The sequence below is a fragment of the Primulina huaijiensis genome, chromosome 13 (assembly GCF_012295235.1).
Source record: "Primulina huaijiensis isolate GDHJ02 chromosome 13, ASM1229523v2, whole genome shotgun sequence".
Taxonomy (NCBI): Eukaryota; Viridiplantae; Streptophyta; class Magnoliopsida; order Lamiales; family Gesneriaceae; genus Primulina; species Primulina huaijiensis.
Window position 1 is genome coordinate 6,529,397 of NC_133318.1, and position 15,965 is coordinate 6,545,361.

General features: G+C 37.6%; 2 protein-coding genes across 2 annotated transcripts; one reads left to right on the forward strand and one right to left on the reverse strand.

Moving 5' to 3' along the window:
• Positions 1-696: 696 nt before the first annotated feature.
• LOC140990904 (cytochrome b561 and DOMON domain-containing protein At3g25290) lies at positions 697-1,582 on the reverse strand. Its single transcript, XM_073460751.1, has one exon. It carries the CDS (start codon positions 1,503-1,505, stop codon positions 783-785), a length of 723 nt encoding a protein of 240 aa, XP_073316852.1. The 5' UTR covers positions 1,506-1,582; the 3' UTR covers positions 697-782.
• Positions 1,583-5,279: 3,697 nt separating this feature from the next.
• On the forward strand, positions 5,280-8,398 carry LOC140991028 (asparagine--tRNA ligase, cytoplasmic 2). Its single transcript, XM_073460933.1, has 8 exons — positions 5,280-5,743; positions 6,105-6,341; positions 6,492-7,076; positions 7,198-7,383; positions 7,457-7,521; positions 7,616-7,745; positions 7,857-7,915; positions 7,992-8,398. Exons 1-8 carry the CDS (start codon positions 5,360-5,362, stop codon positions 8,173-8,175), a joined length of 1,830 nt encoding a protein of 609 aa, XP_073317034.1. The 5' UTR covers positions 5,280-5,359; the 3' UTR covers positions 8,176-8,398.
• Positions 8,399-15,965: the final 7,567 nt, after the last annotated feature.

Here is a 15,965-nt window from a genome sequence, read left to right on the forward strand (position 1 = left end):
TATATGAAGTAAAGCATATATTATCAATTAAAATATTATTTTTTATATCAAAAATTTTATTTTGTATATTCGTCATCTAATATATATGGATTCGTGAGATAATCGAAAAATATTTTATTTTTAAAATCCAAAACTCCACAATAAAAACAAACATGCCTGCATCCCATTTAATTGTTTCGATTTCCCTGGTCCTAGCATAACCCAAGTATAGTCTTTCTTTAATATAAACAAACAAACAAACAAAACTATGATCGATCGAGTGATTGTCCGAAGCCCTGAACAGGAAGATATCAGCACAAAAGCAATAATACATCGGTAAATGATACTATATAGGTGGTGTAAAAAAAGACATTGAACTCAGGCAGAAGCTCCTGTTGGATCATTCGAGCTTTAAAACTCGATGGCGTTGATATTAATCAGACTGATTTATTTATCTAAATATATTCAAACATAGAGCTCAGCCTATTTCAGAAACATTCACTAGATGATAATCCCTATCTTGATTAATTATGTATAATCTGTATATATTTTTTTGTGAGATGAATGGATTAGATGTATATTTGTAATAACAAATAATATTTTTTAATGAATCAATTCAAAAATATATTGAAAGGAAATTGATATATGAATATGTTTCATAAATTTTTTATTATTATTATATATATTTATATATTTAAAAAGGATGAACAGAATACATTAGAAGCAGGAAAATGTGATTAATGGTACATACCAAAAACAATATTTTATGACATTCCAAGGCAGTGTAAAGCAAATAATCCGCTCTAAAGCATCAAAATCGAAGCCCCAACTAACCCCAAAACTCCACACACCACCAAACCACTCAACCCCACCCTTGAACTTCCTGCACCGTTCTTCCCATCCTGCGGCGGGAGCGCGGCGGCACTGTTCGGGGACGGGGACGGCGCCGGCGCCAGAACACTGCGACTCGTAAACTGTAAAGTACCTTTGGAAGCCAGATTATCCGCCGCAAACGCATGCTTCAGAGGCACCCCATCCTTCACGGAAGAACCCACCTGCCAGACCTGATTAACCTCCTCCGCCTCCGGCAACACTAGCTTCGCGAATATCGTGAATACCCCATTGGAATACTCTGCGCTCTTTTCTAGAACCTCGTAGGAGATCTTGGATTCCGAAATAGGTCCATATGCCGATATATTGTACGTTTTGACGACGGTGGAGCCGTTGGACTGCTTGAAAGCGACGAGAGCCTGAGATCCAATCATGCCAGGTGCCGTCGGATTAAGAGCCCAAGCCACCCACCCATCTGGATTCGCGGGCGGCGCGATGAATGCTATGGAGAGGGTGGGATTGGGCTTGGCTGCAGGTTCGTAGGTCCAGTGGAGGGAGGCCTTGAGAGTGGGGAGGTCCGTACAGTTTGTGAAAGCGACTTTGTGAGAGAATGTCTGTGATGTGCAGGTGAGGGCAGCCGCCGGTGAGAATAGAAAAGCCACGGCGGCTATGAGAAGAATGGAAGAAACGGCCATGGCTGTGTGGTGGAGAGGGTCTCTGGGCGTGTGTATATATAGAATAGATGGGAGGAGGAGGGTAGGGTTGTCATAAAGACTATTTCCTAAATGTGTGCGCTTTCGCCCCTAAATTTCTACCCCCCTTATTTATTGCCATTTTGATTTTTTGTTACGTTTTGCATCCCATTCACACACTATTATTTTATACAATATATATTTATTTTATTGGATAAACTTCTTTTTTTTTTATTAAAAAAAAGGCTTATTTAATTATTTTTATTCCATTGGGTTGGAGGATTTTCCGATTATTATGTGACATTTTCGAACTCAAGCGCTTCCTCGCACATCTCCAACCCTCCTTTCCAACGATGGAGGATTTATATGTTATAGTGGAGGAAAACTCCTCCAACCCATCTTCATATAATGATCCTACATATTCCTTCTATATTTAGACATAGTTTGATACACATGATAGGATAAACATGTAATATATAATATCAAGATAAGTTAATGATATATAAGATATATGATAATATATTTAATGTTTAATATGATTTTAATAAGTTAGAATACAAAACATAAAATGTACCGAACTTTATCTGGAATGGTTCTTTTTTAGAGTACAAAACATAAAATGTATAAATTATAAAAATGTCATCATCAAAAGTTACGAAATGGTTCTTTCTTATATTTTTTTTGTCCATTTCATATTTTTTATTTGGAAATTTTTAATTAATTTCATACTAAATCACATATCACCAACAAATTTTAAAAAAAATGCACACAACAATAAAAATAAACACATTTTTAGTTCATTGCAATCATGACAATACACAGTATTCTGGAAAGTTTGACCCGGATGGTGAAGTTCCTCCGAAGAATTATCCAAACGGTGTAGAAGTCTCATTCGAGCCAGCCCCATTCGCTACTCTTTTCTGCGAAATTTTTTGTTGTTCTTTGATCAAGTATGTACGGACTGATTCATCAACGAACATCTAGTGTTGTTTGCAATTTGATAACAAAATAAATCAATTATTTCAAGTTTATCGAATTAATTAACTTCATCAGTTGAACAATATATTATTTAATTATTTAATTATATATGTGAATGTTTGAAATGAAAGAAATAAAAAAAAATGAAATATTTGATAATATTTAGATGATATGAATTGAATTATGCTAATAAAATTCTTGCACATATCAATTTTATAAAAAAATATTTTAGAGGAGGCTGAGGAGAGATTTTGAAAATGGATTAATATGTTCACATTCTTTGAATTTGGTCCCATTGACTTTTCTAATTGCCTTAAATGAGAATTACTCACCTTTTATGCGTGTTTTCCAAATTATTGTGAAGATCCGATGATTAACCAGACAGACACGTGGATGCATTAATCGAAAAATGTTCCATAAAAAGGGAAATGCTAATTTTTTCGTTCCATTTCATTATTGTACGAATGGTCATTACAATTAGCATAAAGAAGTAAGAAGTGAGAAAGTTGTTAATGTAAAAGGTCAACAATTTTGTGCACAAAAATGTAGCGGTTAAAAGTTTTTAGTTATTTTTTCAAAGAACGATCATAATTGTTTTGTTCATGCTACTTTTATGGGTGTATTGAGTCGAGAAATCATGATTAGGGTTGTAATCGAGTCGAGCCGAGTTCGATATTTATTTAACGAATATATGCATGGCTCACGAGCTTATAATTTAAGCTTTTATCGAGAATAAACAAACTTAATAAATATGAATTATACATTTAAATTTTCATTAAATTAATTAAAAAGTAAATTATATATTGAAAGAAAAATATAACATTCTTATTAAAATTTTTAAATTTATTATAATAAATAAATTTAACAGATTTTTCTATATATTTCATAAATAATATGCAGAATCAATAAATCAAATAACAAAATTATTATTTTTTCATCTAAGAGATTACTCATGAACTTACCAACGAACATGTTTACGAACTAACGAACCGAATACTGTAAGTTTGAGTTTGGTTTGTTTATCTTAACGAGCCTCAATAAACGAACTCAAACGAAATTTTATTGAATCGAGCTTCGAATAGCTCACAAACAGTTTGGTTCATTTACATACCTAATCATGATCACATATTGATTGCTCAACACATTTGTCATAATGACTCTTATGATTAAGATCTACCAAATTGAAGTTGTTAATAATAATGAAATCAATAATTAATAATTAATATATATAAGAAGCTGACTTCTTGTTGCAGAAAGTGAGGTCAAGCCAGAGAAACGTTGACTCAGATTTTGAAATCCTACAGGTTCCTTGATTAGAGAAAAATATTATAAAATAGCCCAAAATTTTTGACTGGGCTAGTATAACCTAGATTTGATTTTGTGTCGGAGACCAAAAATATAAAATTGATTATTATTTTTTTAAAAAAAGTGTTTTCATTAAAAATATTTAATACAGATTAGGTTTATCGGTTGATGAATTGAAATAATCTAAGAAATCACATTAACTCCGAGGCGGGTGGGAAGGCTGTGCTTATGGCAGATTATATGCATTAATTATCGATATATTATAAAATTATCATTTTTTAATTAATAAAATGTTTTATACATGCACATGAGGTGCCCATTTTGTTGCGAGTTGGTCTCTTGTGAGACGGTTTCACGAATCTTTATCTGTGAGACGAGTCAACCCTACCGATATTCACAATAAAAAATAACACTCTTAGCATAAAAAATAATATTTTTTCATGGATGACCTAAATAAGAGGTTCGTCTCACAAAATACGACATGTGAGACCGTCTCTCGCAAAAGTTTTTGTCTTTTATATTAAAGTTTTATGAATCTTTGTTCCAAAATATTAGCCCAATAAAGCGTATTATATACTTCTGATTGGTTGGCAAGAAGTTACACGACAATTAATTTTGAAGAAACATATTGTCTATCCATCGTGAGATAGATAGACTCAGTTCATATCAACGATGAAAAGTAATATTATTTATGGAGTAAGTTGGGTCAGAGATACATCTTATGCAATTGACTTGTAAGACAATCTCATCTGCGTTTTGTAATATACTTAAAGTTATATAAGTAATTTTAAGATGAACTTTAAAATTATATATATTATATTAATAAAATATTAAATATATATTATATGAAGCAGCTTAGTTTCTCGATAAATGCATTTCGTTTATATCAATTGATTAATGCTAGATCACATTATGCATTTTTATAAATTTGAAGCAAATACATGCAAACAAAATTGATATAATTAAATAAGAAAAATAACATTATATTCCATTAAATTTATTTTAAAAATATATAATAAATTAAACATTTTTTAAATTACAAATCAATTAAAATTTAGGGTATGTTGAGAACACGATATAATATCTATTTTATGATTTAGGTTTTTTTTCGATAGTAAAAATGAAAAATAAATTCTTAAATTTAATATATTTTTTTTTTCCTCGAGGGAATTCTATCCAAGTAAACCCAGACAAAAGGGACTGGATTTTGACGCATTAGGCAAAGAAATCCTCGTCAAAGTGTAATAATTTTGAAGGTCTGTTGTTTCTTGTCATAATTACTCATTCGCTAAATTGATTTGCATACTACTTAAAGAGCACGTTTACGTTTTGAAAACTCCCGCGATTCCCAGCTCTTCAAGAATACCAAACCTTTCCCATCTCCTTCAAAGTTCCCAAGCTTTCTTTCCTCCACAATCCAAATAAAGCCAAAGCAAAGCATCGTTTCTCTATTCTATATGTATCTCCACACACATATATATATAATCCTACTTCTCCCTCACAATCCCAACAAAACAGATAATCTGTTCCATTCGAAGTTTACGGCACGATATTCCATATTTTTCTCATCTAAGATGGCTTCTGAACAAGCCCTTGTTGAAGGTCCAGCTGCCCTTCAAAAGTATTCGAAAAGGGTAGTCTTGAAAACCATATTAGGACGTTCCGATGGCGGCGTGGGGTTGATTGGACAACGTGTGATGATCGGGGGATGGGTGAAGTCCTCCCGTGAATTCAGAAAGGAACAGCCTTTGCCAGCTCCTGAGGTGGTTGGCCCGAAAGATACGAGCTGTGTTGAAATTATTCAAACTCGGTTACCATTTTTCCGGTCTATCATGAAGGTTTTAGGTGTAGGCGAGCTTCGTATTCGTGACAAGTTGGATTCTGTTGTCCCTAAACCGCCACAGCCCTCGATTTCGATATTGCAAATCAGTGATGGATCTTCTGTTTCTTCTTTGCAGGTTTGTTTGTATAAGTTTATTTCTTGGTTAAGTTTCCTTCATGTAATGTATTGTAAAATATCAATGGTCTACAAGTCCTCGTGCAATTCCACCACTTCGGACACGTTAACGTTGATGCTACAAGAATTGGAACACATCACAGAGAAAATATGAATTTTAGGAAGAGTAATTTACCTGTTTTGTGTTAATCTGGCACAAGCATGATCTCTATCAGTATCAGATAGACTATAGTTATTCAAAAAAGAGTTGTAATCGTTGATGTGATCGAGTGTATAAATGCGTCCAACAAAAACATCGTTTGACTCATTCAATCAAAGTTGGAGCTCCTTTTCTCATGTTGATTGTGTTGGTGTTGGATCAGGTTCTGGTGGACTCAGCTTTGGCTTCTCCAAGTCATGTGATGCCTACAGGAACTTGCATACATGCAGAAGGCATATTGCAAAAACCATCACTGCAGGGGAAGCAAATCATGGAGTTTAAAGCAGAGAATATACTTTATATTGGGAAAGTTGATCAGGATACATATCCTTTGTCGAAGAAGCGTTTGCCTCTCGAATCGTTAAGGGATTCTTCTCATTTTAGGCCACGCACAACAACGGTATTAGCCACTCTATTCTTAACTTGTATCTATTTTTTAACCAAGGCTTCGATATTTTAGAGCTTTGACAGTTCTGAAAATGAAATCTACCCCCATTCAATTTATCGCCAGGGACGTTTAATTTTCCACAAATTGATGCATTATTCGTAGGTAGCGTCTGTAATGAGGATCAGAAATGCTCTTACACAAGCAACACATAATTTCTTCCAAGAAAATGGATTTCTCAACGTGCAAGTGCCCATAATCACCGGCACTGATTGTGAGGGATTTGGTGAAAATTTCCTAGTCACAACTCTTCTTGGTAACGATGGAATCAAGGATCAAAGCAATGCTGATGACACTTGGGGCGTGAAACTTGAATCGATTATTGCATCCATTAAAGAAAAGAGTAAGAAAGTTGAAGAACTTCAAAGAACCGAAAGCAACGAGGAAGCACTGGTTGCTGCGACTCAGGACCTCAAGAAAACTACTGAATTAGCATCACAATTGGAAGAAAAACTAAAGGCAAAAATTGGAAAATCTACGAAAACTTACAAATTTGATTTCTCTAAGGATTTCTTTTCTAGCAAGACGTATTTGACTGTTACCGGTCGCTTGCATTTGGAGAGTTACGGGTGCGCCCTTGGAAATGTTTACTCAGTTGGACCAAGATTTCGTGCAAATAAAAATTATTCCAATAAATCATTGGCTGAGATGTGGATAGCCGAACTTGAAATGGCATTCTCCCACATAGAGGTATATTTAGCTTAACTGTGGATGGAGCTGGGATTTGGATTTTCCTTATGAAAACTTAAATTTTTACAAAATACTACACATGAAAAATATGAGTTGGTTCACTTTTTCTTGAAAATTTCAGGATTCAATGGACTGTGCAAATGACTTCTTAAAGTTCATTTGCAAGTGGATTCTTGAGAATTGCACTGAAGACCTGAAGTTCATCTCAAGACGTGTTGACAAATTTGTCGTTGATCGGCTTCAATTTATAGTAACAAGCCAATTTGAAAAGGTTTCCTACACAGAGGCAGTTGAAGTTTTGAAGAAGGTAAACTGATCTTCTTATAAAAATTTCAAGAAATCATTACATCTTCTACTTTGTTATGATCATCATGAATCAGGTTACTGAGAAGAAATTCGGAGAAAAAGTTGAATGGGGTGCTGCTCTCAGTGAAGAACATAAAAGGTCTAAAAAACAGGATTGCAGATTACACTTGAATGCTTCGTACAAGTTGAAAGAAATATCTAATCTCTTTTTACGTTTATTTGCTTGGTGGCAGCTATCTAACCGAAGAAATATACAAAAAACCACTTGTCATATACAACCAACCGAGAGAACTTGAGCCATTCTACACACGGTTGAACGATGATGGAAGAACCGTAGCATCATTTGAAATGATCGTGCCAAAGGTAGAAATTAAGCATAAATTCGGTTTAAATTAATCAACATATTTTTTGTTCAATTACCATTTCTTGTGATAACATGCATATATATGACAAGCAATTTTCATCATAACTTAGGTTGGAACTTTGATTAGAGGAAGCCAAAAGGAAGAACGCTTTAATATGTTGAGCACAAGGTGAGAAAATGTTGTGCTTTCAGGGTTTTTTACTCATGAATTATAGCTAATCATAATCTTTGATATAACGTTGTAGGATTAAGGAACTCGGATTGGAAAACCAGCAGTCCGAATGGTACCTTGATCTTCACAAGCATGGTGTCGCAAAATGCTCGGGTTTCAGCTTCTTGTTTGATCCTTTTGTTCTTTATGCCACTGGACTCAATGATGCCAGAGATGCTGTCCCATTTCCAAGAAGCTTTGGCAAAGCCAACAATTGAAAGCAATTAATCGAAAAACAACCAATCGTGGATCGATGTTCCATTAAAATTAATAAACAGTAAGACCATAAGAACGGATACAAGATTAAATACGAGTCCATTCATGATAAACATTGTACAGATATACTTCATTCGAAGGACACTAGTAGACAGGAACTCACGTCGGTGAAATAAATGTATGGTTTTATACTCATATTCGTGTGTGTATAAACATTCTTGACTATATCCCCTTTTTCTTTTTCTTTTTAAAAATTTAACTATTCCTTGTTCATACGGTTTTACGTACATTCGGAATTTCGGATCCATGCATCTCTACTTACACGATACATATTAAAAAAAATGTCTAAAAAATTTAATCATATTAAAAATGATCTCCCAAGAACATATGTTTGGTAGAACCGTGCATGAAAGCAAGAGAAAAGAAAATAAATAAATCTTGTTGACCAAGAAAGTATAAGGTTACATTTTAGCTAAAGTTAAGCTTTTCCAAACTCGCATGTCAAAAGGGGAAAAAGAATATGTCAAGTAGGAATGTAAACCAACCAATTCGCTCGTAAGTTATTCAGAGCTCGACTCGATAAAAAGCTCGTTTGAGATCGTTAGATGAGTTTATCGAGCCGAGCTAGACAATTTTATTGAGCCGAGCTCGATCATAAGAATATTCGGCGCGAGCTCAACTAGTTTGTTGGGCTGTACAATAACTCAAGCATTAGAAGGAAACTTTCATTGTCCCACAACGATATTGGAGTGAAAGAGAAGTGATCGAAATGTTATAAAATGAGAAGTCATCCCTTTAAATTCTCATATTTTAGTTGATATTTTGGTTAAGAATAATCGATGAGCTCGTAAATGAGTCCGACAAACTGCTTAAACAAGATAATTGAGCCATTTATGAATCGAGATCGAGCTATTCACGAGCTTAGTCATATCAAAACGAGTCGAGCTCGAGGCTCATGATAAAAACTCGAGTTGAGCTCGAGCTTATATATAATTTAAATGAGCCGAGCTCGAGCCTGATACAATTCGACTCGATTCGTTTACATCCCTACTGTCAAGTGAAAAATAAATAGGCAAGTGTAAGAATAATATCATTCATGTAGGTTGTTTCAGCACTTCTATAAAGCAACAGTCTGTGTGGCTTCCGGAACCACGCCATGCAATCATACAATATGTGATGCAATATGCTTAAAAAAATTTCCTTTCGATGATATAATAAAGAAACATCTACTAATTTAAAGTGCNAGGCCAAACCTGACCAACAGAAAAATGCGCAAACATAACGAGTAGAAATCTTAAAACTAACATCGTAACAAAACCAATGTATGAAATACTCCTGTCCTCTCAAAACTCATAAAAACATCATGTGCGGAAGAAATGTGGTCCTCAGGTCGTGCACGCACATCCAGTCCCGTTGACTTAGAGTTCGGCACCTCCAGTCCCCTAAAAAACATGCTCATCTGCATCACACACGCCTAGTGAGTCTAAAGACTCAACACACCTATACCAGAAATAACAAGTACATATACATAGCATACATCAATGAAAATATACTGTAATCAACATACATTACATGAACTTTAAAAGCGTAAAGTAAACGTGTCATATGAAATCGTAGCATGTCAAAACAGATCATCATTATCATCATATCCTTATACATCATTCCTTTACTGAATTTAGTTAATTAGTTGTGACTTTCATACATCATTAATTAGAACCGCGGTACCCGGCAGCTGTCGGACATCAGTGACAGTATTACACATCCACTGTGCCTAGACCTCATCATCAACATTTACATATACATCTTAAGCATTTGCATATACATCGATAGCCACAAATAATTACCATCTTTCAAAACATCATCATTTTCATCATTTATCAAAATCATGCACATGCGTAAATTTTTCTTATAATAAAGCATGCAACATATATTTCATAATTTTATAAAATCATGATCATGATGCATAAACATTTAAAAAATGATAAATTTGTGCTCGGAGCACTGTCAGGACTAAAATCTCACCCGGGTGCAAAATGACCATTTTGCCCATAGAAACCCAAAATGTCCGTTTTACCCCTGGACCTCTAAATTTTGACCCGAAGCTTACCAAACTCCTTAGAACATCCCAAAACATATTTAAAAGTTTTTATTAGACGTAAAATCGAGCCTGTTACAAAACTTAACCTATTCATTTTAAAACTTGGACCGGGGTCCCAGTTTTAACCCGAATCAACTCGAAACTTAACCAAATTTCTCTCAACTTAAAACACCACTTAATATCATCTAGGTAGACCTAAAACTCTCAAATTTGAACCACCAAAAGACCTTGCTGCAATCTACTGAAATTTCCCGCACTAACAATTCAAAAACCCTACTCACTAATACTCGGCCCTAGCTCGAACGCCACCCGACCAGCTTCGAACCAGACCACTTAGGACCAAGACCAGACCCTACTGGACTCCACTAACCATGGCTTGTAGCTACATGCAAAACCCACGACGCCCCAACTCATCATGGCCCGAAAACACTCCACCCGAGACTCACCCCTCTAACATGCGATCGCCCTCTACATGGGTGGTTCCAGCAATGGTTGAGCCTCCCTGGGGCGTGTCTCAGACCCACCAGGGTCTGGTCCATGCCTTGATTCAGCCCTTGCACTTCCAGCCCCACCCCTCTCTCGATCCCCCATCAAAACAAGACACATACAACTCCAAGCGTACCCCTCAGCATGTGCACACTCTCGCCCAAATCATGACTCCAACCTATTGTCACTTAATCAGTGACGTGTTTCAGCCTCTAAACAACAGCAGCCGACAGCCCTTGCACAACACAACAAACAAAATCATCAGTTTGCAAAAGAAACACATGCATGAGCCATAAACGAAAGCTACAAATGAAAAACATGCAGGGACCGAGCATTAAACGTGAATGGCATGCATATCAGCAAGTATTTAGCGTAAATGATGTAGAAATAAAGGTACATGGCGCGCCTTGATGTTTTAAGGTCGAAAACTAGAAGGATTTCACGTCAGAAAGGCGCCGGAGGAGCGGGGAGGGACTTGCTTGAGGAAAGATGGGAGAACCGAGACCCTCAACTGCAAAATTACGTTGATATGTGTTGCTGAAGGAGGGGTTGGCGGGTGATATGAATAGGGTTAGGTTTAGGGAGTGTTTAGGGTAGTAGTTACATAGATAATTAAAATGCTATGGGCCCTAACTTTGTTTTAAAAAAAGATTAAAAGGTTTTGAGCACCTTAATCTTAAAAATAGGCCCATCAAGTCCAAAAATACTCTCGAAAATATTTTGTTGTGGTACGTTTTTGAAAATATCGCCCGAGCCCACGAAAAGTCCTCTGAATCGTTAAAATTTGCGTACCAATTAAAAATATGCTCTGGTAGGTAAAAATACCCAACAAAGCCTATTTCTTGAAAAATACACTTAAAACACCTTATATTAATAAATAAAAACTAAACAGGTAATAAAAATAATTTTCCTGATAATTCTCGGGTCTCCATTCCTCGATCTAGAGTGAAATGCATCTAGAAACCCTAATGCGTGAATTTTTAAAATAATCTTGAAATGAACCCTATCATGCAATAATTATGCATTAAATGCATATAAATAAATAAATACAACTCTTCCCTCCTTTAATAAAATTTCGTCCTCGAAATTAAAGCATACCGAATAACTCCGGGTAGCGACTCTTCAACTCGGTCTCCGTCTCCCAAGTGGATTCTTCCTCGGAATGATTCAACCGCTTGACTTTGACCATGTGGATCACCTTGTCCCGGATCCTCTTCTCCTGTCTGTCTAGTATCTATTGGGTTTCTCCTCAAATGACAGGTGCGGTGTCAGCTATAGTGACTCATAGTTCAGCACAATCGAAGGATTCGACATGTATTTCCGCAACACAGAGACGTGGAACACATTATGCACTCCCGCCAGATTTGGCGGTAAAGCAACTCTGTATGCGAGTGTCTCAACTCTCTCTATGATCTCGAATGGTCCGATGAATCTAGGGCTGAGCTTGCCTTTCTTCCCGAACCTCATCATACCCTTCATCGGTGCGACCTTCACAAACACATGATCCCCTACCGCGAACTCGAGATCTCACAGCCTCTAATCTGAATAACTCTTCTGACGGCTCTGAGCGGTCCTCATTTTGTCTCGAATCCTGACCACTAACTCTACTGTCTGCCTGACAATATCCGGACCTAACTCTGTTCTCTCTCTTACATCATCCCAGTACACTGGCGACCTACACTTCCTCCCTTACAGTGCCTCGTATGGAGCCATACCGATTGATGTCTGATAACTTTTGTTGTATATGAACTCCACAAGACGTAACTTCAGCTCCTAGCTGTTCTGGAATTCGATCACGCAAGCTTGGAGTAGGTCCTCAAAAATCTGAATCACCCTCTCTGACTGTCCGTCTATCTGAGGTTGGAAGTAGTACTGAACAGTAACTTAGTACCCAACGCCTGATGTAGACTCTTCCAGAATGTAGACGTGAACCTCAGATCCCTGTCTGACACGATGGATACTGGAATCCCGTGCAGTCTGACTATGTCTCTGATGTACAACTATGCGTACTGAGTCATGGTGAAAGTTTTCCTGATCGGTAGAAAATGAGCTGATTTAGTGAGCCAATCAACTATCACCCAGATGGCATTATATCCTCCAGTAGTCCTCAGAAGCCCTGTCACAAAATCCATGGTGATGTTCTCCCATTTCCACTCAAGAATAGGGAGTGGTCTCAGCTTCCCTGCAGGTCTCTAATGCTATGCCTTGACCTTCTAACAAGTCAAACACTCAGACACATGCATGAAATGACGTGCAACATCTGCTGGTGTCTGGCTGCCTAAGAAACAAACGGCCTACCACTGGGTGGTCGGACAGACACTGACCTCTGTCGAAAGTCTATGACAGCTCCATTCAATGAAATTCAATCCATACCAAGAATAATGTCGAATTCCGAAAACGGTAGCACTATCAAATTTGCCTGCACCATATATTTTTGCAATCGATGCTCCAATCTCTTCACTATCTGAGAAGTGAACATCTGGTCCCCGGATGGGATCGATACTCTGAACCCTGAATCCATCTCTAATGGTATGATTTCAAGTCGCTTGACGAAAGAATTGGATATAAACGAATGTGTAGCCCCTGAATCTAGCAGTGCATGCGTGGCTACACCTGAAATATATATCCTCCCTGCGACAAAACATACAATCAAATCTAATCGTGTTGAAGCTTAAGAAATTTCTTAATGGTAATTATCCCAAAATTCTCAAAAATTCAACGAATTAACCCAAATATTCTTCAAAAATTCAAAATTAGCCCTCATAAATCGAGAATTTCCAATTTGCCCCTTAAAGTTTCGAAAATTACACTTTGGTCCTCCAACTTTTCAAAATATGCAGAATGACCCCATACAAATTATCAGTTATTACAATTGATTCTTAAAATTCTCCAATTAAACAATTACATTCTTAGTCCCAACTAGGTAGAGCATGCGTCCTAATTTCTTCTAAGTTATCAATCCCAAAATTTAATCCTCATACAAGCATAAAACCCATGCAATCATGCAATAAAGTAAAATCTTAAACGCAAGGGTTACCAGTAATCAATGTCGAATCTGGCTCTGCATCGACCTCCTCGGCATGCACCACATAAGCTCGGACAGTAGTGGGGCCTGTGTTCCTAGGATAGTCCCCTGCTTTGTGACCCTCCTGTCCGCAAACGAAGCATCTGTAGGTCCCCCACAAACACTTGCCGACATGGAACTTGTTGCACTGCGTGCAAGGCTATCTGTCCTCTGGCTTAGGCACCCCCGGGACCTGAGGAGGTCTCTGCTGCTAGGGCCTCCTAACCTGTCCTGGGGCTTCTGCTGCCCCTGCTGCCTAGGTGGCCCTGAATACTGTTTCTTCTGCGGCTGGGAGCTGGATTGAGTCTGATGCCGCTTCCTCTGCATCACAAAGTCTATGTCCCGCAGAGCCTGCTCTGACTAAAAGGTGCAGGCGGTGGCCTCATCCTAACCTGCCGGCCTCATCAGCATGACGTTCTGGCGAAGGGTGGGTCTAAGTCCGTCCAAGAAATACCTCAGCTTCTGGGCGGCATCTCTAGCTATCATTGGAAAAAAATGGCAGCCCCTACCGAACTTACGGATAAACTTTGCCACAGACAAGTCCCCCTAGCGGAGACTCATAAACTCCCTCTTCAGGCGGCCCTTACGTCAGGTGGAAAGTACTTCCCGTAGAACATCTCTTTGGATCTCGGACGACAGAATAAGGCGGACAGAAGATCCTCTCAAGTTTCTTATCCTGTTGAAGGATTTTTATCTATCTTATATATCTTCCTAGTGATATGCGGGATAAACATCGCAGTTAGAGACCCTGAGCCTAGATATCCTGAGTTGTATTTGAAGCAATGTGCAGTAAGTCCGAAGACTTATTGTGTTATGGGGGTACAAGGGGCTGGTCTCGATCTCGCTTGGTGGTATCCTTCTGGAGGAGAGAAGGGACTCCCCCAAGAGAGGCCCGAGCACAACGTCTTCAGCGGCACCTTGCCTTCTTTCCTTGGCTTGGCGGGAATCTGTCCCAGGTGAGAGTAATCAAGTCAACTCCATGAGTGGCTCCCTCCCGCCAAAGGGATGCATCATCCCTCAACATATAAATGGCGCACCTTGCCCGGTCGCCATCTCTCATCTGTAGGTACTCGAAATGCAGCTCCAGTGATCGAATCCATCCCTCTGCCAAGAATGGATCAGTAGTGCCCCCGAACTCGATTCCATTGAATAAGCTTGTCGTGTTCTGCAAACTGATTGATTCCTAATTGATGCTCTGAACTGGTCAATAGAACTGGTCTTGAACAGGTTCGGAGAAATCAGTTGGCTAGTCAGCTGAACTGATTTCACTGATTCAGTTGAACTGGTCAGTTGGACTTTCCATCAGTTGAGCTCTTCATCAGCTGACCGGGCTTCTGAAGGACTTCTGCTGAATCACCTAAAAACTGATCAATCAGTTGAACTGTTCTTTGATACAACAGTTGGAATGATTAAGTTTGGGCAATCAGTTGGCACAATCAGTTGGAATTCTCGAAAGCTTTAGTTCCAGTTCGGCTTCTGATCAGTTTCAGTATCCTACGCACTACGATAAATCATCAGAAACAAAATAACAAGTTTTGTTAACATCAAAATCAAGATTGCGAACATAAAATGTTTCAACAATCTCTCCATTTTTGACGATCACAAAACTTGAACAGTTAAAGCGATAAAAAACTATTAAAACACTTTAAAACAATTTTAAAGTTCGAGGGATAGTACATTTAAACTGTTAGAGTAGGTGCACGTCGAGCCAAGTGTTGGCCGAGTGTTCATAACGAAACTCTATGTATAAACAGTCTTTATTTTAATAATATTTGAAATTATTGTTTTGGCACTTCTTTATCTGTATACACATGCTAGTTGCATAGATAAAGTCCTTGAATATACATATAGTAGAAAGAATATGAGATGCTCATATGATGAGTATAATGAAACTCATATTTGCAATACTGTATATTCTAAACAGTTCCTAGTCGATTCAGCCGCCGCTAAGAAGGATATAGGCCGTTCGAGTTCGAGACTAGTATCTGAGATGTGAGTACCATGTTTCATTGTTAGGGGACATTGTGATGTCCGAGCATGCAGATAGGTGCTCCTAGTAGAGTGCACTGAACAACCCTCCATAAAGGACTTTCCAAGTGGTTCTCACTTATCGAGTGGAAACGTCCTAGTTTATGGTTGTACAC

What these genes read in the sequence shown, in the direction of transcription:
- LOC140990904 (XM_073460751.1), bottom strand. Translation starts at nt 1,505, where the DNA reads ATGGCCGTTTCTTCCATTCTTCTCATAGCCGCCGTGGCTTTTCTATTC.
- LOC140991028 (XM_073460933.1), top strand. Translation starts at nt 5,360, where the DNA reads ATGGCTTCTGAACAAGCCCTTGTTGAAGGTCCAGCTGCCCTTCAAAAG. An exon ending in CTTCTGTTTCTTCTTTGCAG is followed by an intron (nt 5,744 to 6,104) that starts GTTTGTTTGTAT and finishes GTGTTGGATCAG; the next exon opens with GTTCTGGTGGACTCAGCTTT. An exon ending in CAGTTGAAGTTTTGAAGAAG is followed by an intron (nt 7,384 to 7,456) that starts GTAAACTGATCT and finishes ATCATGAATCAG; the next exon opens with GTTACTGAGAAGAAATTCGG.